This window comes from Vanessa cardui, chromosome 2 (assembly GCF_905220365.1).
Source record: "Vanessa cardui chromosome 2, ilVanCard2.1, whole genome shotgun sequence".
In the NCBI taxonomy this organism is placed as follows: Eukaryota; Metazoa; Arthropoda; class Insecta; order Lepidoptera; family Nymphalidae; genus Vanessa; species Vanessa cardui.
The window spans coordinates 3459679-3487212 of record NC_061124.1 but is presented as its reverse complement, the minus strand read 5'-3'; the positions used below and the strand labels follow the sequence as shown (position 1 = coordinate 3487212).

Genomic DNA, 27534 nt, shown 5'->3' with positions numbered 1-27534 from the left:
TGGACACTTTTATAACGTAATCGTTATAACTATTAAATAATTATCCTAATATTATTTTTAAATATTATTTCTTTATATTTTCGCAATATTTTTTCTTTCAATTATTATATCTCAGGGTTGTAAAGCATTGTAAAAATAAATAAGGCTCCTTTTTATGGTCTTAATCATGTTATATGTAACTACGTACATTATAATTATTGTAGTTTATTATTACTTTATATGTAAGTATGTTAAAAAACTCGTATAAAGTGTATGAGAAGTATTTATTATATTGTGAAATTCTTGAAGAAGGCTTACTAAAGTGTACACTTTTATTTCGAAATTAAGATAATAATATTATTTTAACTGTTCAAATATGATACCTAGTTCTGAAACAATGTCAAGCGTTTTATGTAAATAATAAAATATGTTTGTACCGCATTTATATCACGCTAATATACACTTTGAACAATGTTTACATATTTTTTTTATTTTCCACATTTATGTATAAATTTATGAATTTAAAATGTATTTTTCGTTTTCCATATATTTTATATATGTATAACTTTTTAAAGTGGTATTTACTGCAAAATACTTTAATAATAATAATTATTTATAATAATTCTTTTTTTATATTCTTTAAAACTAGAATGATTAAAGTGCTTGACTGATATGTCTCACAAAATAAATTAGTTACACTTCATGTTTAATATAATAAAATTATTATTATTATGCGGTACATAATGCTCTTTGATCTTAATAACATTGTTAATTAAATTTAATATAATAATAACAGGTTATTACATATGCACATATAATTATTACGATAGTCCGTCATAATTAAATGCAAAAACTATTAATAAACACGGTTATCATACAATTAACTCGATTTTATAATAGAATTATAAAATATTTATTAAAGGAGGCAATATTTAAAACAATTGATAAGTTTTTAACGCAGATATTTTTTGTCGATATTAAAAATTCACGTCGATAACCACTGAAAATTAATTTGTAATTATATTAACTATAATGTGATATATCGTTATATTAACTATAACGTAAAATTACTTATAAACATGTTTATTACACAATTAACTCGATATTGTAATTTATTTATGTTATCATTTGAAATTAAAAGTGTATTAAAAGGTTTCTTAGACGGATAATTTCCAACAATTTTACCAAATACTTTTAATTTGGATGATATTTTGTATGCTTATTATTTTTCGTATTTTTTTAATATATATAATATTAATTATTGTTATATATTTCTATGGCTTAACTTTTATAAAATAAATGAATTTATTTATAATACCTACAAGTTCAACTTTGGTTAACTTCCGAATTCGAAATTTGATTTATCTTAATATATAACAAGTCTTCTTGTTATTAAATATTCTAAAAGGACAACGACCAACGAATAAACTTCTAATTTATTAAAAGTTACATAATACCTTATTATATAAACGACTTTATGTAAAACGTATACGATGAGGCGTTTACTCATCTATAGATTTATGATATTAAAAAACTATTATTTTAATGGTAATTTCCGCTATTATAAAAACATTAACAGATAATAAAACATCGATAGCAGCAATTTAAGTGAAGAAAAAAGAAACAATAAATATAATTGAGGATTGTTTAGTCACATATGAAATTAGTATTATGATATGCGCATAATTTACAATAAATTGTGATAATATTAAATAAAACCGCTAAATATAATTGCATGTTTATGTTGCATTTATTCCAATGCGTTATTACTGAATCTTCCTAATATATACGTATATGCGCTTTACTAAGATACAACACGTAATCACGATTATAACAAAAATGCCCTCAACCCTCAGCGGAATTTCCATTAAGCTTAAAACTTACTCTTCTGCATTTCATCCATCGGATAATCCGTCTTCATTTTAAATAATATCACTTTCTAGTCCGATTAGCTAACAAACAGCACCTCACTGTTGCGACAGATAGAAAATACCGCAATTTATATTATTTGTAATTGAAAATTCCTTATAGTTCGGAGGAAATCGTTCGTGAAGAATGTGTACGCTGTGCCGCACTACCTTTCTGTAACGCTTCATACACCTGAGTGTGGCGTGACAGCGGACCAGTCGAATGCAACTGACTTTTTATTCCGAGTGTGTTTCTTGAACGATGTTTATAAATTAATCGGCTATTTGATATTCATCACTATCTCCCATTGCGAGGAAATCTCAAATATTTTGAGGGGATCGCTAAGAAGTTCTCATAATTTGTTGAAATCAAATTACCTGCGCGCTGTTTACGAAAACATTGAATAATTGTCCATCTTTATTAGCATGCCTTTTCATATATATAATTGGTTATACTACAATATATTTCCTTTTTTATTACAATTGTTCCTTGCCAAATTTTGTCCTTTCGGTAAATAAAAAAAAAACAAAAATTAATTAAACCAGTTTATAAATAAAGTCGAGAGAATTATTTTACGACGAAAAAGAGAAAATACGTCGTCGATAACTAGTATTTTAATGACTCTAACTTCGATATAAAGTGACTAATAAAGTCGCGTTCAGGTTAAAAATAACCAAGATAGAAGGGAATTCTATTTGTGGTGGAAATGAATACTATCCTCGGGTTAAAACCCAATGCAATAAAAACTTGACAGGGATTCTTACTACGTAACTGGTTCTAACTGGTTTGTAAAGGACCTGACTATATTGAACTGCTTTTTATTTACATTTTTTCTTACAGAATAATATTAAAACGTAATAGTATTACCTATGTGTATCGGACTTATCAACCATTTAATCGATTATTTAAGATTGTTGAACTGCAGGTACGAATTAGTTATTGTAGTATTTATGTAGCAACTTTAACTTAGTGCACAAGTTTAACACTTTTACATAAATGAAACAAGTTATTTATTATTTAATGATTGACAAAATCTTTCAATTTGCGATTTTGGATTACCTGTATTTTGTAATGTTCATTACAAAATAAATTATAATGTTTTAATGATTTTTTCTTAACGTAAAAATATGATTAATGCTACTATAAAAGAGTTAATAAAGTGTTAAGAAGAAAGTTCCTTCATAATAATATTCGAATTATCTGTAATTTGGCAAATTTTATACTATGTAAATGTTGACAAATACACATATATTAAATAAAAATCGTGATAAAGAACGGATAGTGACTTATTCCTCGGGTATTTCCTATAGGAAACGTAAGTCCATAGAAACAATTAATTACCATATATTGCAAAATGAAAATATTCCATTAAAACTTCGTGGTATATTTAAATTAATATGCAGTTCTTAGGTTGAGTTATTAAACTGACGTCACTGTTTTTATACGTGTTTTTTTTTACTCATAAATGTGTGGATTAAATCTTGCAGCTGAATTTTAAACAGGTTTCATCCGAACGTTTGCGATGAAATTGTACACAATTTTGATGCTTCTCATAATATAATATGTTCAAAATTTTATTTGTTAATTCATTTTGGTAATATTAATAACTAGCGACGTGCCCCGACTTCGCACAGCTGCGATGCTGATACTAAATGTACTACAGAATGTCTTACAATGTTCACAGTATTTCAGTAATTCTCTACAATATTGTGCATATATTTATAAACCTTCCTCTTTAATCAATCTATCAAATTAAAGAGATCGCATCGAAATCCGTTGTGTAATTTTTAAGATCTAAGCATACATTGGGACAGACAGCAGTAAACGATTTTGTTTTATACTATGTAATGATAATGATATACTTGAATTAAAGTTTTGTTATGTACAGAACAATTCAACTTCATACAGATTAAATAATAATGTTATACTTTTGATTTAAAAAGTCTAACTACCCGTTGTCACTTACTGAGTCCGATTCTAGCCACTCATTCAAGCATACACAAAAAAGCAATCAAATCCGTTAAGTCTAAGTCTGTCTAGCAGTTCAGTGACATACACACACATAGAAGAATTATTAGATATATATAAAGATAAGTGTGGAGATAAGCAAAACCTTATAATATGATGTACATATACAAATGTAACCCCATTGGCAAAGTCTCAAATTGTTCTTGCAATGCCAAATGGTTTTCCGGCTTTAAGCCTCAATAACGCGTTGTTAAGTAAACGAGCTTGTTCAAAGAATTTAAAGCAGAGAAAAAGTATAAATGTCACTTTATTTTATTAGAAAGATAATTCCGATTATGCGAAAGTACACAGTATTGCATTTTAACAATAAAAAAAGTCGAAATAAAGTATATAATGAAAGAATTTTAATAAACATTAAACGTGTGATTTTTTATATATATCTTATATATTTTCGTATTGTATTTAGGTATATATGTAGATGTAAAATTATCTTCTAACTGTTCAATATATTTATTATTCATTTTTTCACTTCTTAAGGCTAGTGGAGTATTATTTTAGCATTAAGTTCGACTTTTGTACGGCATAATATGAAATAAAATATTTCAAATGAGTATTCTTTACAATAGCACATTCATTTCTTTCAATAGTATAAATCAATATTTGAACATGACGTAGTAAAACAAACGGCGAGCTCTAACCATACGGTTATCAAGAGAGGTTTTGGTTTGATTACGGACACAGCGAAGGCGTATAAATATTATTCAGGCATGAAGGTTTTATGCATATTTTATGAGCGAGTCGTAAAGCAGTGATATTTATACTGCTGTTATCGGGTGTAAAAATTCAGTAGTTGTGTTAACAAGATAAGCCTCGGGGTATTGTCTCAGCCTCGAGTTAATACTGTTTGTTCGCCACACTTACGGCTCTACGAGGCGTACGAGTGCCTTGCGCTTGGTTAAAATAATAATTTTCTCATCACAAATGTTGCTTAAAGATCAACAAACCATAAAATGGCTTACTAATGGCACGTCCGGTCTCACCTCGGTTTTAATTTAGAAATATCATAAAGGTTATTTGTACAAATAAAATAATAATGTTTCAATGTTTGTTCTCTTTACAATCCTCAATGATGAAAATGTTTGGGGATTGTTCAGCGTACGCATATAAAATCTTCATATATTCGTCCTTCAATAAAAAGAATTATACCCTTTATCCGTCTCATACCGTCCATCGAAGTCGGGACGAGTTACTAGCAGTAAATAAATACTTGATTACTTTTTATAGGCTGTGGAGCTTAAGTGTTAAAAGTTATTGTTTATCAATTTGATTGGATTAACATTCGATGTTTATTATTATTTTTATGATAACAGGATCAGCGGTTATAATATAATAAACAATTTTAATTAAGTCCGGGTGGCGATATTTTGTCGAAAACAAGAGATATTTGCTCTGAAGTGTAAATCTAGTTCATGTTACTATTTATATAATCATCTAGACTTTTTTTAACTAACACTGTTAAGTAAACGTTGGTAAATTGTCTATACCAAGACAAGTTAGAGAACATTTGTATGCTAAAGGGTAAAGTTAAGGACTTCGTAGAAGATAGTAAGTCTAGGCAATGAAACACTTGCCAAACCCTTTCAAAATTTTATAATTCATCATTATTAAAACAAATTCCTGCCAAAAAAATCCTATTGATTGATGATTGTCTTTTGCAAGTACTTCTCAGGTATAAATAGTTCCTATCCAAATTATTTCGGTACAATTTTGACAGTTCAATTTTAAAATAAGAAAGTGCCATACGTCTATGTTGAATCAGAATATTTCAATTATAAAATTTTAAATAAAATACAGAAAGTCTGTAATAATGCGATAACGCTCATTGGAAGAGACGCAAGCGATACTGTTACAGTTACAAGAACAGGTTTCGAATATTCCCGATTCAAACAAGTATCGCAAAAAAATAATCAACAGCGATTATTTTCTTGTTATACGAGTTCCATCACTTACACGAAATCCGTTTTACTTTCTACGTCAAGAGCATTTAATACGCGACTATTTAATAGACTATATACATACATTAAAAATAATATTACGGAGACGCTGTTAGTCTCACCCATGCTTCAAATATAAAACCTTTTTTTACTCGCTGGAATAACGCATTACGCGTTTCCCCTACATGATGTGGGTGGTACGTGGGGTCCGACAGTGCTGAAGGTGTCGGAATACCATCTAAAAAAACAGGTACCCACTAATTCTTTACGGGGGGGATTGAAAAAATAACCTTATATAACTACATGGCAAATTACAGTTAACACTTTTGAGTGGACGGTTTGGCATATTTCACCAAACTGCTCCAATGAGTCTTAGTGAATGGACAATCAGACGTATACAATCACTATATACAGAAACACATTGTTCCGCATTGAACCCGTAATCTTTGGTTACGATGCACGTGTTTGTATTACTGGACCACGTCGATCTATTTATTTAAATATTTTATAGGATTATGTTTATTTAACAATGTAATATATTTCATTTAATGTGGTATAGAAAATGTTCAACTGCAAATGCCACTGAGCTAATCATATGTTGATGTCGTATTTCGAATTAATCTCACGCTCAGTAGTGAAGGTACAAACGTCGAGAAGCCTAGATCATCGGGAGAAATTCAGACTTATATATACAGCAACTCGAGAGCATAATAAAACACTTTCCAAGTAATCTTCATCCAGCAGTTATATTTACGAGCTGCTAATCTATACTTATATTATAAAGAGGTATTATTTGTTTGCATTTAGGGAGCAATATCGTTAGCTATAAAATAAATTAATAATAAAATTTCCTTTGTTCAACACCCGTGTGAAGCTTGGAAGGAGGGTGTCGGTACACCTTATTCGCATAAAATAGCGTTATTATAATCATTTTAATTGTAAATCTACAACAATAAAAACAAACAATAACTATACCAGCCTGTACACTGCTGGGCTAAGACCTCTCCCCTTGAGGAGAAGTTTTGGAACACATTCCACTACGCTGTTCAAATGCAGTTTGGTGGGATATACATGAGGCAAAATTTCTATGAAATTAGACACATGCAGGTTTCCTCACGATGTTTCTTTCACCGCAGAGTTCGAGATGAATTATAAATAAATTAAGCACACGAATATTCAGCGGTGCTTTTCTGGGCTTGAACTCGCAATCATCCGTTAAGATGCACGCTCTCTAACCATTGGGCCATCTCGGCTTCGGCTTCGGCTAGCCATTGTAAAACAATCAGTGGCAATTTAATAACAAATTTAGATTAATTTTATAAACCTCTAGTTTTTGTTCTGTTATTGTTGTTTGTTGTTTTAAAGCACAAAACATAAAGGCTTTATCAATAAATGTATACGTAGTTAACGCTGTATTTTTTTCTCTCGAATATAAAAAGAATAATGGTTGAAAGAGAGACACTGATTGTATTTAGCGTAGGTACATACCGTAAATTTTTTTTATGGCATATGTTGGCGGAAGAGTATAAGGGCCACCTGTTGGTAGGTGGTCACCATCACCCATTGAATTTGACATTGAAAAATATTAACTAATCCTTACATTGTCAATGCTCCACCAACCTTGGGAACTAAGTTGTTATGCCTCTTGTGCCTGTAGTTACACTGGCTCACTCAACCTTTAAACCGGACCAAAACAATACTGAGCTTATTGTTTGGCAGTAGAATAACTGATGAGTGGGTGGTACCAGACGGGCTTGCACTAAGCCCTACCAACAAGTAATGCTATATTACAATTATTACAGCCACACACACATGTCAGTATATTAAATGTGCCCATTATTGACAGCATCCGACTATCGATCCTGCATCATAAAAGCTAGCCCAAAAACCATATAATACCGATACGACTATATTGTAACGGAAACTAACATTGAGAAAACGATATATGTTATGGGATTTTACCATCTGCCTATGTGTGCACGTGCTTAATCTCTCAGAAGTAATAAATGCTAACAATATACAATTTTAAGCTCGTATGATGCACAACTTATCTTAATACCAGTAGTTTATGTGAGTGGTTTTTTTTTAAAATGATGTTTGAGGAAGTCTATTGTTTTTTTTTTTATTCTCACGGCAGTTATTGGCAATTTGAATTGTAAACGAATTAGATTCAATTAAAACCTTTTATCTTTGACTTCCTTGAAATGGTTTCATGATTATTCACGAGTTCTGGTTGATGGTAATCTTTTACACGATTTTCGTTTTTTTACCTTATACACACTTTACCATTAAGAGCTCAAATTGTTTAAACCAATTTTATCAAGTTTTCTGAATGTAATTTTACGCGTTGACTGTTGTACTTTCATGGTACAATACCGGAAACCTAAAAGCGAGTAATAGCAACACCTGTGTCATCTTTAAACTCAATCTACAAAAGGACAAGACAAAGACAATCAATATAATATGTACAAGAGAATCAACTAGTAATTTTTTTTAAAATTAATTATTTTTGTATAACATATAATGAAATTAGTACATCAAGACTACTTATTACCTTAGACGAATCATTTGATTCCTTGGCTAAAATAAAACGGATTGTATCTGTTTTTCACAAACCTTCCGGAGTATCAAGTATACGATTCAACGCGTAAAGAGTCCTATTATGCATTATTGTTTTTACATTCGAAAGAAGATACAGCATTACCTTAATCACGGGGTAATTTATTCATTTATAGATAAAGCTGGTGGTTTATTAAATTCATCAAATTCTATTTTTGAATTACGAATGATTTTGTTGTTTAATGAATGCTACCATGCTACTAGCTCTTTTTAATTTTTATTTAACAATATATATAATTTTATACTTAAGTCCACAACGTAAATATAATGCAAATAAATGTTATGTACATTTATATAAAATAGAATAGCAAAACATAAATATAGCAATATGTTAGGCTGTATTAAAGTGACATTGTTTAAAGCCCATTTCCTAATCTCGAATACCGCCGAAATTGCGTAGGTGTTATCTAAGCCTGTAAAAGGTTGATTGTGATATCAAGTTGAATTTACTACCATTATCGTTAGGCGTTATGGATCGGGTAAACAAGTGTGCCAAGTTTATGAACACATTGTCCCGCATAATGTTCAAACACAAATTAATTATCTCATTGTAGGTAGCGTAAAGCTGTCGACGGCGCACTGGCAACACTAATTAATGCTAATGTTTTTTTTTAATGGCAATAAACCTTATTTGAGAGACCTTTGTTCTAATATCCATATTAAAATGAGTAGTTTTTTTTTCGAATGAGCATTTGCAACTATTAAATCAATAAACATAAAATTTATATGAACACATGCATTGTGTTTTAAAGGTTTTAATATAAGTGTAATATTATATTATTTTTTTAACAGTTGTTGCGCTTTTGACGCGACAAGTGTGAATTTCATGTTCTTGTTTTACAAATTGTTAGGTATATATTGATTTCATTGTTGTTTTTTTAATCGTATTGTTTGTTATTTAATATAACGAATATGTTCTTTTTTCAAATTTGTGTTTCGATCTTGAAAATTTAAATATGGAACGTATTTATCGTATTTTTTTTAATGTAATAATAGGCATTATTATTTTTAATTATAAATTTCATAGTTAGCAGCGCAATGGCAAAGCATGATATAACCAAAGGTTGCCATACCTTGTTGACTTCTAATTGATCGTTGTCAATCTATAAGAGTTGCGCGTTTTGGGATCATTACACGTAAGGACAAACATTAAAAAAAATGTAATAATACTAAAAGTTTTATTACCCTTGTTCGATTAGACCTGGCATCACGTAATATACTTATATAACGTATGTTAGCTTATAAAAGTTTATAGAAAATGTTGCTGGCCATTATGTCTGTTTATGTCTGTCTGTCTGTATGTATTTTTATTGTTCTGTCAAACAATAAAAAGAAAAACGAAGAAAATTCCTATTTTTTTTTAATTTACACGCTTGTCAACAATTCGCAAAAACATCCCAAGGATCCGTCAATTAAAAAAAAAAATTTTACTCTAGAAACGTACAATTACATGTCATAATGTTGTCATGTTTTTCAACGAAATACTAAAAACGAACGTATCGTATGTCCATCTTAACTTCTTCGCAGAAACTTGACATTGCGCGCACCTTGGCCGTGACGACTGACGAGCACAAGAGGTAATAGAACAAATTGCTACCTTTATAAATGCGTCACACGATTGTTTACATGCGAAAATTAACTCGTATTCGACTACGTCTTTACGCATTATAAATAATTTAAGAAAGCTCACGTCCTTTGTTTGTTTAATGTATTCGATGACAGCTGTAATAAATAACACCTTAGGCTTATAAATGATATGTTAATTACTATTAACAAAATATACGAGACACTTTAATTTAATTGAATTATATAAAAACTCGGAACGTTACTGAACCTTATAGCACGTGAACCTTCATCCCAATTTTAACTCCTCGAGGGGTAAAATAAAAAAAAATACCTTAATTCCCCAGAATTCAAACTATCAACATACTTATATAATAACAATAATAAATAAATTTATTTATTTACAACATACTTATATAATAACAATAAATTTATTATTGTTATTATATAAGTATGTTGTATATTTCATACATTATACAACTAAAATATTTACTTAATAAAGCAATAAGATCTTAGTCAAATACGTCTAAAATAAAACTCGTTAATAATTATAACATTTCGTCTGAAAATAAATTGTGTAAAACATATCAGCAAATAAAACGCGGAAAATTATCACCGGCCGTGACAATGGCGTCGCGGGCGAGCGCTAAACAACAAAATTAATATAACATCTTGCCAATTGGAACTGCTCACTATATTTATGATTATATAGCGTAGCTGATTTATTCTAAATTCAAAATTATTTTTTAAATTAACCACAGATATGTATGAAATATTTAATCTGTTGAAATACAAAAAAAATACCCACATGAAACATATTTTTAGGGATATTTAATAGTAGCGACCCGACCCGTCTTCGCACGGGTATCGTTATATTATGACCAAATTACAAAAAATCATTATACATTGTACCCTATGTTACATTCTGATGTGTAACCTATATTTCTGTAAAATTTCATCCAAATACGTTCAATAGTTTTTTCGCGAAAGAGTAACAAACATAAATACATCCTCAGAAGCTTTCGCATTTTCAATATCAATCGGATACGTCCATGTATAATAAATACTCTTTTAAATTTGTATGTGAAAAACACTTACATTTTCTTATTTAGCCTTATCAATGTAATTATATCACACCACATAATGTAAAATCATTACGGCAAAAATAATTGTTTTATAGTATGTAACATTTAGATCAAGTATCAAGGGAAAGGCTCAAGTCTTTTAATAAAACTGTAATGACAAAAGAGTATATATAATAAATGTAACCAAAACCTTCACGGTTAGAGATGGATGTATGAAACACCATTATACGAATGCAGCCTTGAATCGTGCGTCTTTGTACGGTCACAAGATACAAGCACAAACGATTAATTGACGAATTAACCCTTACGACAATCACTGTATAATCTATAGTCTATTTCAACCGCGAAAGGACAAAAGTCAAATAAACATTTGACAGCAAATTGACGCGATACGTTTGACCGAGAGCTTGATTAATGTATGATATTCACTGCGGACTAACGGAGTGGTTTTCTTGCTGGTAGGGCTTTGTGCAAGCCCGTCTGAGTAGGTACCACCCACTCATCAGATATTCTGCCGCCAAACAATAGCACTCAGTATTGTTGTGTTCTGGTTTGAAGGGTGAGTGAGCCAGTGTAACTACAGGCACAAGGGACAAAACATCTTAGTTCCCAAGGTTGGTGGCGCATTGACGATGTAAGGAATAGTTAATATTTACAGCGTCATTGTCTATGCGTGATGGTAAGTCGTCGTAACTCGTCTCGGTAACTCGTCCGCCACCCTATTCTATAAAAAAAGAAGGATAAATGGCGTTTTAAAGTCGATGTAACTATCATCGGAACTTTGAAAGTTAGTAGTGAATATAAGTAGTTAATAATAATAGCGTTAAATTATAAATAAATATATTTTGATCGAATACGCTTAGTAGCGCAAAATATAGATGAATTATTATAAATTCGCGTGAATTTCTACGTCGATTTGTATAGACGATAACGAATGTACTCATATATACATTTCAGTGCTTTTATAGTTATTAAATAAGATATATTAATGTGTTTTTATAATGCATGTAATACTTTTTTTTTTAAATTGTAAACAAAGACTTTCGAAGAAAATTAAGTTTTTTTTTTTTTTAATTTAACATATATTTGTATATCTTTATTCACACTCCTTTCAGCATTATTGCTATAAATAAATTTTATTATATATATATTGTATGATTCAGAGTTATGCCACTGTTACGCAAAGGCATTTTGTCCTTTTCAGGTAATTGTTTTGAACTAATTTTATCACATTGCTGAAATTTTAATTTATAGTTATTTAGAAAATATAAAATAAATTGTTTATTTTATATTTTGAAATCTGGCACCGTTTTAAACTTTGAAATTAAATTTATCTTATTCCCTTTAAAGGTTGCTTTTGTTTGAAATGTGTTCCCGCTATTGCTTAACACTTAGGTCTTTTATATTAATATGCAAATTGTCCGTCAGTGCATGACGTTAGTGAGAAATGCCACAAAATGCGTGAAGACACGTACATTACTTTACAACGTATTTCCTATATGTTTTTAGTTAATAATGTAAAATATACTCAACAAATTTTGCTCGCTCTGAACTCTGTAAAAAGAAGAAGAATATTTAGCAGCCATTATTTTTTTTTTAATTCAGTAAAATTTTGATAAATCTATTAAAATTAGCGAATTATCTTAGTACATTCTGTATCCTGCACTACTTTGATACTGGGTCTATTACTGCTACTAAATTTGCTATACATATATGTGGCTTATCCCCCACAAAATTCAATTTTAATTGGCCGATTTTGTGATTTAGTTTACATCTTGAAAGATATGAAACTTATCTTATAATAAGCTTGTAAGTGTAACATTTGGAATCGTCTACTAAATAAATAATTATACGATATTTTTATTTACAATGTTTTTCCTCATTACTTTTGTATACTTATAATTTAATGAGTGTGAATAATATTTATTACATATAATTAAAATGTAATGCTGTAATTTTACATTTAAACAACTATTAATACCAACACTTCAATGCCGGGTGTCACCGCACAGCGCCGCGCCGCGTTCAACAATTTATTTCGAATAAAAATGGATGTTGGATTAAATTAGTTTCTTAGGCTTGCAGTAACAATGAAGGCTAACTCATAAAGCTATTTTTATATAACGCTAGTAATTTAGTACACAATACAACATCAAATTATAAAGCCGGTGGTCATTTGCATGTGATTACTATTCTTCGCTGCATGTTATCAAACAATGGAACATCGTAACATCTCCCGTGAAAAATAAAACAATGACTTATTCCGGTTGGTAATGATCTTTTGATGGAATGACTTTTAATATTCTGATAAAGAAAATATTTTCTCGATAAGATTTTCATCTAGTATTAGTTTGTACATAGATTATGTAACGCATATACGCAATTTACCTATTCTGTAAGTTAAGAAATCCCGTCTAAATGGTACCGATAAGTACATCCTACATAATATGACCAAGACGAGTTAAACTACGAAGTGACATCAAAGGAAATGCTGCTAAGGATCTGACTAATATTAATCATTTAACAAAATGGCTCAAGCGTTTATTTTGTAAATGGTAATGTATGTAATTACATAAGGTAAGTAGTATATACTGCTACTATAGTATAGGTATCTAAAACATTTGTTAACCCAATCTTTTGCTGTGAGGTAATTTTGTATATAGTTCCATTTGATTATCTTGGTGTGTGTGACGTCTATGTTTCAGACTTGCTATACTATTCTACTGGTATGCGTGTACCAGTATTAGTGACCACATTTGGCTACTATTTTTTTCGAAAAAAATGTCGAGAAACCTACCTGTATCAGATTTAGTCACACGTATCCCGCAAGGGATCGTGGTGAAATAGGCTCCAAGACGAGACATAAGGCTATGTGCACAGATATACTTTATTTATACTTATCATGTCTTTGCTTTTTGATTTGTTAAAGAGTATAAGAACCTACATCAATGTATATAAAACTGTTCCGTTACTGAGTGACTGAGTGACTGACAGGCAACGCACAGCCTCGTAAACCACTGCACCTAGAAACTTGAAATATGGCACACGTGTGTCTTGAGTGTCCTAGAGGTGCACTAAGAACAGATTTTTCAAAATTCCCACGGGATAGGGAATAAATTGGATTTATATTTTCGAACCAATGTAGCTCTATCTCCGTAACTATAATCATTAGAGGCTTCAAATTAAGCATGTAAGTAGGTTATAACAACAACTAAAAACTGTTTGTAGGATATTTCAGAATTCCTAAGGGATAGGGAATAAACGGGACTTGTTTAGTATAAGCATTGTACCTGTGCGAAGCCGGGGCGGATCGCTAGTTCATATATATAGGGAAAAAGGCATATCTGATTCCGAGTACTAATTTATAAAAGCAATTTGACACGCGAGATTTAAAGAATAAGTCCTACAAACGCACAGCAAGTTGCCAATAGAAGGTACTTCTGAGAAGACGATTGACGTCTACCCACGTAAATTAAAAACTTTTGAAAAGCAATAGGTTTTGACGTATGTTATTATGTGAGGCATAAGGTTCAAATTGCAACGAAATATATTTTAATATTCACGTATTTCTTAATGATTTGAACTCGAGATAAATCTTGGCACGAATTTGTGGCCGTCCATTAAACATATGTGAGTCATAGGAAAGGCCATACAAAATGGAAAGCTTAACTAATAGTATAGAAAATAATAAGGATATTTTTGTTATTTGTACGAAAATCTGTTTACGAGGAACTATGAACACACATCGGAGCCTAACGCATAAATAACAAATAAGGTTATATGACTATATTACAATGATAACGTTACGAAATACCATAGAAGTAGATATGGTCTTATAATTTGCTACTATTGGACAAGACGTACTACGCATTGGCCTTAGTCAAAAGGCCGTGAAGAGCCGAGAGGGCCCAATGGTTAGAATGCATTTCAATTGCGGGTTCAAACCCAGGCAAACACCACTGAATATTCATGTGCTTAATTTGTGTTTGTAATTCATCTCGTGCTCGGCGGTGAAGGACAAAGTCGTGGAAAGACCTGCAATTTACTAATTACAACGCCATATTGTCACACGCGTATCCACCAATCCGCATTGGAGCAGCGTGGTGGAATATGTTCCAAATCTTTCATCGACGGGAGAGGAGGCCTTAATTGCTTGAGAAGACTTCCTTTCCCGATCTAGTTCGGATCTTATTCGACAACATTGGTCTTTTGTGGAATGGTGGATATATACACGTGGTAATCACATTAAAAAACATCATAGCACACACTGTCTTAATTCGCCAGTAAGCACAGTTACAAAAATAACTTAAGGACGTAATTTAATAATTCAGAAATCTCAATCAAAATAAAAAAAGCCCGATCAAATCAAATATACGCTCACAGACCTCAATACACACACGCAACGTACCTATAATTAAATAAATAATTTGCCTAAAATATCATTTATTGTTTTTAAGTGTAGTTGTAGTTGTAGGTATAAGTTTTTTAAATAAATAAATAAAATCTAACCTGACCTAAATTGGCCAATTCACAGATATTTTTTGTTACTGTGGCGTTAATACTTAAGTATCGCTATTTGAATAACTATTAAATTAAAACGATTAATGTAACTCCTTGTAAATATCAAATTGAAGAAACGTCAAGATAAAACCGTACCGTGTAACCGTTAATATAACATTCACGTTTAATCTAATACGTTATTATCTCGAAGTCAATAAATAGAATCGCGTAAAAGGATCGCTCAAATAGATTCTGAATGGGATGCGAGTCATACACCCACGTGAGGGCATTGCCACAGTTTTTGCACTACATAAGTAATGGTGGGTATGACTTGCGCTTGCTTTACAAACGCCGACCCATCTCTTGACGGCCATTTTAATAAATTGCGGTTCTTAAGGTTATTGACATGATTGAAACTTATGCAACGAATGTAATCATACGATTATTTTTTGCTATTTAATAAATAAGTACATTTGTACATTATACCGATGAATAGTTATGTTATTAATATTTAAAAATGAATCATATTATATAAGAACTCTTTTCTTTATTTAGCGTAATATTTAATAATTAATTGTTTTTACCTACATAGAATAAAATTACTATCCGCTACATAATCCGAGTCATTGTGCAATTTGCACAGATAGAATTTGCCACTTGACACAGAGGATGTTGATAAAATAAACACACACAAGTAGGTCACAATTGGTCAGAATTGTTTTCAACTCGCGTGGGTAACTCTTCTGTCCAGCGCTTCCTCTATTTCGAGAGACATGATCTAACTGGACAATTTGACTGATTGTGGTTGACTAAAATAGCCGGTTATTTTCATAACAAGTCTAAAACTGAGCTGAATTATATCAATTTAGTTAAGCGATCGTCTGAAAGCCATTGAACGTAGTCTGAGATACTCAAGAGATATATATTATAAAGGCTCATTAAGGGTTATTGAGCATGTACAATATAATACGTTGGCAATCTATACTGTAACGTCTTACATACTTACTTTATTTATATCGAGTGGATATTTTCGAAAGGCTAATCAAATTGTCGATCACCCATTGCTAATCAAAGTTTAATTATTCGATTTTCAATAGTTGAAATTAAAGTTATACAATATACCTTCTTTTTTTAGAACATCATTGTGAGTTTATGTACCGTAATCCGATTGTGACATAACAATAATTAACCGACGGTATATTTGACAACACTTTATAGTCTAAGATTAATCATCTGTTGGTCAATTTGCTATCAGGTTATATATATTAACTGGTTGGATTTTGATTTCATTAGTTATTTAATTGGTTGATTGCAATTCGTTTCTTTATAAATTGAATAAACAGCCTTTAAAAACTGTCGGATATCATTTTGACTATTCGAGATAAGCTGAACACATGTGTTCTTCATATTAATGTTGATTCCGTTAAAACATCTGGTTTTTATAATTCTCTTAATTTTCCGGGTCATTGCGCATTCTAAATACGTGCGTGCTCCACAAATTACATTTGAAAAAATCTGTTATTCTTTTTGTTGAAAATAATGTCGGCAACAATTGTTTTATTTTATATAAAAAATAATGATGTATAATTTTGAATAATTTAAGAACATTTCAAAATAAAATACTTAAACGTCAAGTTTTACTCGTCTTTTTTTATTCCAGTTACAAAATTTTGGTACAGACTAATAATTATAGTTTAGGATGGCATACCCAAGTCACTATCTCGTGTATGACATCATAAGGCTACTTATTTTGAAGTAAAAAAATGAGGCAGTTTCGAGTTTGGAATTGGACATCATTAATGGTTACATTTTCGTGTGTCGATAATCTCGTACTTCCGAAATCAAGTCTTACTGTCTTTTCAAGCTATGTGGTCGAAGATTAAAGTATTTACTTGTATAAAACTATTCAATGTCTTGTGGAAAGTGTACCTATTAAAAATGGTAACAGTGATATTAAAAATATATATTTAATTATATTTTATATGAAATAAGGTGGACGCGTAAATTATTTATCTGGTTATAAGTGGTCACCATCACCAAAACATTTGCACTATAAGCAATATTACTTTTTTCTATATTATAGAAGAAAATAAATAAATAACTAAGATGTTATGTTCCTTGTAACGTATAAGTGAAAAATAGGTGGTACCTTTACCCTTATGCCATCGCAAAAAGCTTTTCAGTTGCATAATTGACTTTATAAAACGACATATAGAAGCATATTAGTTTTGCTTGATAAATCATGTAAAATTAAGTATTTGTAGTGGCGGACTTGAATATCTTTTAATTGATTGATGAACTTTACGAACAATAGGTATATATTTATTATCGATACAGATATCTATTATTTTTATAAATATTATACTGTCACATGTAATGTGTATCAAAACTCCACACAGTTAAAACATTTTTGCCCTGCGCAATGGCACTGGTACGGCGCTCGCGCTGGTGAGGCATCAACGCGGCTCCGGATTTTGATACCTTGCGGTACCGGGTCAGTGCGTTTGCGGCGCCATGTAGAAGAAGTTTAAGGCTCACGTGACATTAATGGTACTTTCATGAAGATTTACATGTTTTAAGCGTGACAGACCGTGATGTCTGAGAATTAATTAATCATAAAGATAATTAGGCAGTTGTAGTAAGATAAAAGTTCACTCGACCACATAAATCATTTTTAAAATTATTACCGTGCGTCTTAATTAACGCATTCTCAAATAAAGTATAATAAACTTTAATAATGAGACGTAACTAACTAATGGTGTTTATTTTGAGACGTGGATGCATTTGTGAAATTGTTCATTTGAGTTATATTTCTTTCTTTGTAATCATTAACCAAAAACTTCATACAAACTTTTTTATGTTACTTTATTTACTTTATGTTATATAATATACAGAATTTTTTCTTTTTCTTCAAAAAATAAAAATACTTAGCTTTTATCAATAACGTCCAATCAAAAAAGTCAATAACATATAAACTACCTCAAACAGGAACTCAATTAAACTGTTCACGACCCACATGTGGTAGTGCACTTATTTTAAATAATATAAAAAATTTTAATCATCCAAACGCTGAATGGTAATATCTACAAGTGACTTATATTTTTCTATTACTATCTCTTAAGTTTTATTTATTGTAAAAGAAATCAAAAATAGAATGTCCAATTTAAAAAACGATTCAGCATTTTTAAAATATTGACATCTCTAAAAAGCGATGACCAACTCTTTTGCAATGATTTTGTTTATAGTAAATAAATTACACGCAAATATATTAGAATTAAATACGCATTGTTCTAAATTCCCAAGTGAAATCAACATCCTTTATTCTCAATTCCCATTTCACAAGACCTTGGCATTGGCTCGGCCGCTGATCATACTAACTTGTGGGACGTGCAGAAGATTTTACGATAACGCTTTTACCGTGTGCGATCTTAAGAACAATTTACAAGTTGTACTCCTTAAGACTTGCGTGTAGCGTACGTTTGACATAAACGGTTTTCTATGTAAAATAAGAAAGTAGTCCTAACAGTGCTTTTCTACAAAAACTCTTCAACACAACACTAACGTTGATGTGATGTTTTGATGTGTAGGTAATGTTATAAGTATTGTTATCTTAATAGCTGATTTTCGTTATGGGATAGCTGCACATAGAAAATCGGCTATCGTCTCGTCTTAAGGAGCTCCAGCCATAGCTGTGCAGAAAAATAGAGAAGATTCTTGATCGCATTTAACTTAATTGTTGCGATTTAATAAAGATTTAATATTAGAGGGCGGATTTTTTTGTGTTGCGGTAAGTTAAGTACCGGCTAGAGAGTGGCATTATGCCTGTACAAAATTAAAGAAAATTGGTATCTACAAACTCTAATTCTTTTGAATAAACGTGTAGTTTTACTGGAGATCCACTAGTATTTAAATATTGTTGATATTTAGCAATTAGAAACATAAATTATTATTATTTAAAGTCACCAATCTTTTCGCACATCACGATCGTGTTCTGATGAAAGTGCAAATTTATTGGTACGGAATAACTCTTCAGCGCAAATAGTTTTTAAATTATAAATAATGAAGTCATTCTCTTTAGTGCTCAATGCAATTTTTAAATTATGAATAATAAAGTAATTCAAATCGAGATGGCTAGTGATGTCTCCATGATGGTTCCTAAGATTTAGCCGAGCTATTAATAATGTAAATGGCTAGTAAATAATGCACAAGATATTTTGATAGATGTATACGTCAATCTTAGGTGATGGAGCATGATAAACGAAACTTTATTAAATCTTAACTACACACATAATATTAATTTAAGGATAAACAATCATTAATAATCGGTGCTATTAAACTACGCCATACTGTAATAACTTAATCGATGAACAATAGTTGCAACTTTATTACACTATATTTACTGCAATTAACGCCACAGTGATTATTTACAAGATTTTACGTGTAATTTTGCTTACTCGAAGAGCTATAACTTTTTTTATGCATAATTCAAATATAATGCAATAATGTAAACAAAAGGATGCGTTCATTTTTGCGTTTTTATTTTTATCGATTATCATTTCAAAAATCGATTTATAATTTTCATATAAACGCATACATATTAAATGAAATAAAATCAATTATTCTTATTTTCGTTCTCAATGCGTTTCTAAACCATTAATCCTTTTTGATTGTTATTATAACTTTGGTGATCTATTCTACATCAACATGTTTGTTGCCTTTAAAAAACTAGATATATATATAGGTACTCTTATAATATTCTAATTGTTGTATAATATACATATACATTTGATACATCGTCATCAGGTCGGTAGGTGTCTTATTGTACATTAGATAATAATCTAGTTTTCCACGTGTACGTCTTGATTATTTCCTTCCAATGAATTGTTATTTTATGTAATAACTATTAAATATAACATAATGATGATAAATTAGTGTTTTACGTGATTGGATCACTTCAAAGCCTTTGAATTATATTAATGTGTAATTTCTAATGTTTTTTAAGGATACTTCGATGTTCCACAGATGTCCACCATATCAAATAAATATCAACGTTTTTTTGATTAGTTAGTATTATGTTAGTAACTGAACTGTAATTACACCATTTTCTACTTTTACGTACACGCGTATTCACTTCGTATAAGACGTATTCTGTTTTGAGGATTGCGAAGCTGTAATAGTTACTCCTAAAAACTGATATATACCATGGACTGCAAACATTAAATATGATATGTACTTGCTATTTTTGTTTGAATTTAACATAAAAGTTTTTGGTGTAGACTAAGTTACTCCTTAGCTATGTGAAAGTCCCGTCAAATTCTGTCCAGCCGTTCCAGAGATAAGCCGGAGCAAACAGACAGACATACAAAAATTGAAAATGTTAATATTACAAACATACAGTAAGAAGCTGATATAATTCTATTATAAGAATTAAATATTTTATTGCCATAAAACCTTTATGGTATTCTAAATCCGTAGTCTATCAAATAAAGACAATGTACAAACGCACATGCTTATTATTTATTCGCAGCGTACATGCATAAATGATTAAACACGTCATACATTATTGTAATTTGATGTAAATTCGACTATTTGCAAATCTCATGAAGACGTACAAGAATTGATTGAATGTTGTGAAAATGTATTTAAGATTTATAATTCGAAGCTTTTAGACGCGGATTTGGAATGATACAGCATATTAATGCATGTGCAATGTATACGCTAAACCTCTCATTGATAAATCTTCGTTTTGTTAATAATTTATGATTATAAGCCATGCTATTTGTCTGTACGATAAATGGTCTAGCAAACGCTATAACGTTTATAGGAAAACAAAGGAATACTTATAATTAACGACTGTAATTATCAAATTAAATGAATAATTTATTATTAATAGACTCATTTTTTTTAAGAAATATTGTAAACTATTTTTAGATTATTACTAATATGTGTGTGTGCGGCTGTTATGTCCATTGTTTTGTTTTTTTTTAATACACATTTGAACCTGTACAATTTAGGTCATCTAAGTTCGTCTATAATTTGGGTTTATGTGGAGTATTAAGAAGAAAGGGCGATAAAATGTTTTCATATGCAGTCGTTAGTTTTCTGCAAAGTACTTTACTTCCTAAATACAGCTTCTGACTACAATCGTAAATATTTTTGTTAGTGCAGGCTTCTCAGCTTGTATCTCCGTCAGGGCTAAATAGTCTATTAGACGTTGTACGGCCATGTACATACTTATAAGTAACAATTTTTGTGGTATTAAAAATATTTTGAATAAGTTAAAAAAGCTACTTAAAGACATGCACTGCCGAGACGCCCGAGACGTAATGTTGTCTTAAATTTTCGCGATTATTACACATTGAAATAAAACTAGTTATAACGGATTCGAGTCGCGTATATTAATAATCTTTAACATCCCGACGTTTTGAGCACTTTACAGCGTTCGTGGTCACGGGGACTGTCTACCCGAGACGGTTAATCTAGCCCTGTGATCTCCTAGACGTATCATATTATGCCTCTATTCTTAAAGTTCCATCTGCTTATCCTAAATAAAACCCAATTACCTACATTGACAGTACCATACTCGTGATCCACTTAACATAACAAGACAAAAAAAAACGAGCGGCGGTATGATGAAAACATTAAATCAAAACCAGTGCATTTGATGAATAAATATTATATCAATAAAAAATAAATACAATAAAACCTCTTTTGTATTTTAATAAATTATTCGAAAAGTGAAATTATTTATGTTTTTAAATATGCATGCCACACTAATGAGTGCATTCTATGACATCATTTCATACGAGCATAGTTTTGTAACATCACAATGAAATACTGAACAATAATGAAAATGTAAACAAAAATGTACAGTGCGTTATGAGACATGATTACTAGTTTTGTTTGCGTCAACCCAATGTGATAATTCTTATAATAAAGTGCGTCTGTTTCTGTGATATAACATGCCACGCAAGCTTAACCCGTATTCTGATACAAATAAACGTCACATTCCCGTGCCCATGCAGGCTTACCGAGAGGTAGGCGTGCAGCCTTTGTAGCTTGCGCCTCGGGTTCTGGCGCGGGATTCGCATTGCCGCTTTCTACATCTGTAACCATATTTACTGCTGAAACTATTCATACAATCCATCTTTAAATTAAAATGTAAGTACCTATTCTTCAAACAAATTTACATTACAAAGTTGAAAAAAACCATTTTTAACATTTAAACGCGCTTATCTTAGGATCTTTTGGAATTATTCTAATTGCGTTGCTCCTTTTATTGAGAAATATTTAATGATATATAATTTCATTTAACTTCATGCTATGATTCGAATGAGTGGAGCAGGAAATTATAAACGTCACGCAAAACGACAAATTATGTATGTATGAAACAGGCATACATATATTATTCATCTTCAACGCTAATAAATCAATCAATAATCAAAACTTTTTCTCTACAAGTAGACTTCTTATAAACACTTTTGAATACTACAAGATTAAATTTAAAGCTGCCATAGATTCGAAATGTAGTATCTACCCGAATTGACATCAGTGACTATATATAGGTACATACATATATATAGAATCAATTAAATTTATATTCCTTGTTTTGAAATTGGCAAAAACAAATTCCTCATTTATTTACCTATAATGGTACAATAATTATACCATTGTAGAGTATGTTCTATTAAACTTTTATCAATTTACAATTGTTACGACATTCGACTAAGTGTAGTCATTTGTTAAACTCCAAACTTTAAGGAAATATTTATTATTTCCTGCAGCTATGCGGTGAATTATGATAATGGGTCCGATGAACGTTTTTAATTAGAACTTGTTTACAAAATGCAAACATACTACAGGATAAATTAATAACCGCAAAAATACACTGAATAGTACGAATGAAATTATTGAAAATGAAACATTTTTTTATTATTCAAATAAACTTTTCAATCTTTAACTTATTATCTACATTAACATATAGAAAGGAAAATTTGTATGTTGGAAGTAATATCCAGAACTAATGATCAGTAATAAAAGAATACAGATACAATATTGCTCACACATTATTCGTGATTACATTTTCTTTATTAATACATAGCACCCGTGTGAAGACCAGGTGAGTTGCTAGTGTCCTAACCAATCGGAATATGCCTTGTATATATTTATTCGGTGCTCAGGATAAATAATTATTAAAGGAACTATATAAATTAGTCTCCATATTATCAAAGTGTTGAAGTTCAGTGTAGGTTCAATTATTATTTGAAAGCAAAGCTACGCGATCCACTGAGTCCACTACATGACTACAATGCTTTTTTATTAAGCAAATGCGTATTAAATTATGTGCCTGTATCGTTATATTGTGTAACCACAACTTCCTTACTTCTAGAACATTTAAATAAAAAACAATAAGTGACCAATTGACTCTCAGTTTTACAGGGTCACGGTGACTAGGGAGAACGTTATTCAGTCAAAATATATTAATATACATAAAATCAATATTTATATTTCATATATTTTTATCCACCTATGATCTCTGTTTTCTGCACATAAATAAGTAATATCAATTTTATTTTAATACGACAAATAAAATATATATTAATTGCATAACAATATAATTTTAATTTTAGCAATAAAACCTTCTTAGACTGGTAACGACAAACCGACAAGAAGTAAAATATATTTGATGATCACATTAAGTTCACAACATTTTATCTTTATAGATCTTTTAGAAACCATGTTTCCTTATTTTTACCGACGGTTTTAATCGTAAAATAAACAATCTCATATAAAACGAACAAAAGAAAAGGCGTTTATTTAAAAAAACATATTTTTGCGTCGAAGCTTATCCGGCTGATGCGTAGTTTGGACAAATCACCCGGATTTGATCGGAATACAGATGAACCTATTTACGTACAACTCGTATCATGCATTATTTACTATTGCACTTAATACATTTACATTTTAATTGTATGCTTGTGTAAATTTCGCACGTTGTCTTAATGATTCTAGTAAACACGATTTCAATGTAGTTTTATTCTCATCATTCAAGATATCTTGTAGAAAAAAAAGTCGTGACTGCGTTCGAAATTTGAATAATTTTTTCGAATAGAAGTATTGAAGAGTAGTGTAACTACAGGCACAAGGGATATATCATCTTAGTTCCCAAGGTTGGTGGCACTTTGACGATGTAAGGAATAGTTAATATTTCTTACTGCGTCATTGTTTATGGGTGACCACTTTCCATCAGGTGGCCCATATGCTCGTCCGCCAACCTATACAATAAAAAAGAAAGTAGAATAATTTAATGATTCCGACTATCATTTGTTTTACATACATTGTTCGTATGTATACGAATTTGGATATTTTATTATAATTCAATTAAAAGCTTAATTAATCTATTACATGTAATAAAGATTATCGTATAGCGCAACTAATAAAGACTTGCTGACAATATATGTTATCAAAATTGATTCTTATTACGTGGCCACGGTTCGTTAGCATGTCATAGCATTAAAACGACAGTGGAATGTTAAATCACAGCCAAATAGCTGGGCAACGCTCTCCTCCGATATATATAAGGCAGGATTTACACATATGATTATAAAAAATATATTAAAAAGTTTTTTTTTTCTTTTATACTAATTTATTTGTACTAATATTATAAAAGCGACAATAACTCTGTTGCCTCTTTGCTTAAATCTCGCTTATCTGATTTAGATGAAATTAGCTATGAAGATAGCAAATAGATTTGAATCTCGGCAAGGATAAAGATTATTTTTTTAATTCACTCCTCAAGGGAGTAAAACTGTGGCTGACTGTTGATATACTATAAGTGAAGTTCACTATTATAGGTAATATTATATATAAACATATAATTGGTTTGTATCCATAGCAATCCACGCAATATCAATATCGTATACAGTCATAATATTTATCGTAATTTTATTTAAATTCAAAATAAAACACTACAATAATACGGATACATTCCATAATTACGAATTTGATAGAATACATTAAATAAAAGTTACATAAAAAAAAAACGAATTGAAGTTCCTTATTGCATACAAAAACTACACTATCAATAACTAATATTTCGATAGGTTATTTCCTATAGCATATAATTATAATAATGTTCACAACGCAATGCGTTTTAGTGTTTACAATGTACATTTAGCATTATGCCAATGTACGAATATCATTCGGCCGCAATTTAAATGTAAGTTGTATTTTTAGACAATTAAAGTTCATTCGAAGTTTTTATAACGTTTACCCATTTTTTTTGTTTACTAATGTGATCGTAATGATTGTTTACATAAAGATTTATAATATAATGTAGTTTTACGACGGTATATTAATCGCAGTAGTATATTAATAACAATACAAGTACGATCGATACATGACATTTGGCGCTTATGTAGTTGTTTTTTCGAATCTTATCTATTTAAGATGAACGTAGCAATATTTTTAATTCATACTTTTTTTTAGTGTTAAATATTTTTCTGTCTATAACCCGCCTCTGTTATATGATATTGAGATATAGTTTGAAAATTGCTTTATTTAAAACACAGGTGGCGAATTTTTAAATTTTATATTAAAATATTTTTAGTCAGCTTGAAAAATTTTTACAGATGCAATGTTTTTTATTATTGTAAAAATTATGATTAGTTAGATATAAATAAATGGTTGTTATTATTTTTTATATTGTATCTGTTATATTTTTTCGTACTAAAACTGATAAAAAGTGCTCTCAGTAAATGAATAACAATCGTATTGGAATAAAGACTCTTTAATCAAAAGCTATATTTGAAACGGATGAAAAAACTTCGATACTATTTGACCGGTCACCATGAAATTTATATAACACTAACACTACAATTTTATGTGACGCACCGCCAAACGGCGCCGCAACAATTTATTGTCTATTCCAACCTCAGGAAGACAGGACCTAATAAACAATACATCGATTTAACGCGATATAATTGGTCGAGGGCTTGAATAATGTTAAATACTCAATATAGATTTGCAAAAAAAAAAACGATATTATATTGAAACATTAGAACTTTAATTTCCACTTATATAAGTAGCTTAGTAGAATAGTTTTTATCATATATAAAAATATATTAATCAAGAAATGTCACTAGTGCACAATATAACCGAGGTATTTGATATTTTTTTTTTGTTTTACATATATTTTATGTGTTGTTTCTGTAATATATTGTTTTTATGTATGTGATACAACTAAATTAGTATTTGTAACTTAGAGTAGTACTGTGGAATAAATAAAGCTATTTTATTATTATTATTATTTGATAATCGCGTGGCACACGTAAATATATGGTTTGTTTATCTCTATTCCTTCTCGATTGGAGTAGACTAACCGTTTATCCGATCACCATCACATTTGGTATGCATCTTGAGCTTGGGGAATATTTTAGCGAGACGTGTGGAGTTAGCTTACAAGAATATATAAAGGCGTAGCTCATACATTAAAATGGCACGATTTGTATATTAAGAAATCGTGTCTACGTGTAATAATAGTTCTACCAAATATAGATATAATTTCTCACTGAATCGTAATTTCGATTATTTGGATATCAAAATTTTGAACAACATTTTTCAATATTATCTGTTTAAAACATAACACCGGTAAATGAAATTATAATCGATAATTATTTATTATTAAAGTTGAAATACATGAGATAGCAATTGTAACACGATACTACATGATAACGAATTTTCTGGGATTAAGATAAAAACTAAAGTATTACAGTTATTATTAGAAAGACAAGAATGATACGATAATTCACATCACTTATAAATACAAAGGAAATAATTTTAGGACCTTTTAAAAAGTATATAATTTACACACACATTTTGTATAATCGGATTTTTTTATAGATTCGTTAGACGGTCTG

The 27534-nt window shown here is 30.2% G+C and overlaps 1 protein-coding gene across 3 annotated transcripts in view; it reads right to left on the bottom strand.

Annotated features, from left to right (window-relative positions):
* LOC124536302 (aquaporin AQPAe.a-like) overlaps positions 1-27534 on the bottom strand; it is a 75954-nt gene that overhangs the window by 45144 nt on the left and 3276 nt on the right. Inside the window, exon 2 of one of the 3 annotated variants that reach the window (XM_047112823.1) lies at positions 22648-22722. The exons of 1 other annotated variant lie outside the window; for it this stretch is intronic. In XM_047112823.1, the coding sequence (XP_046968779.1) occupies positions 22648-22722 (75 nt within the window). Of the gene's footprint in view, positions 1-1863; positions 2120-22647; positions 22723-27534 lie in introns of those variants that run through there. One more of the 3 variants, XM_047112831.1, reaches the window with a different exon arrangement.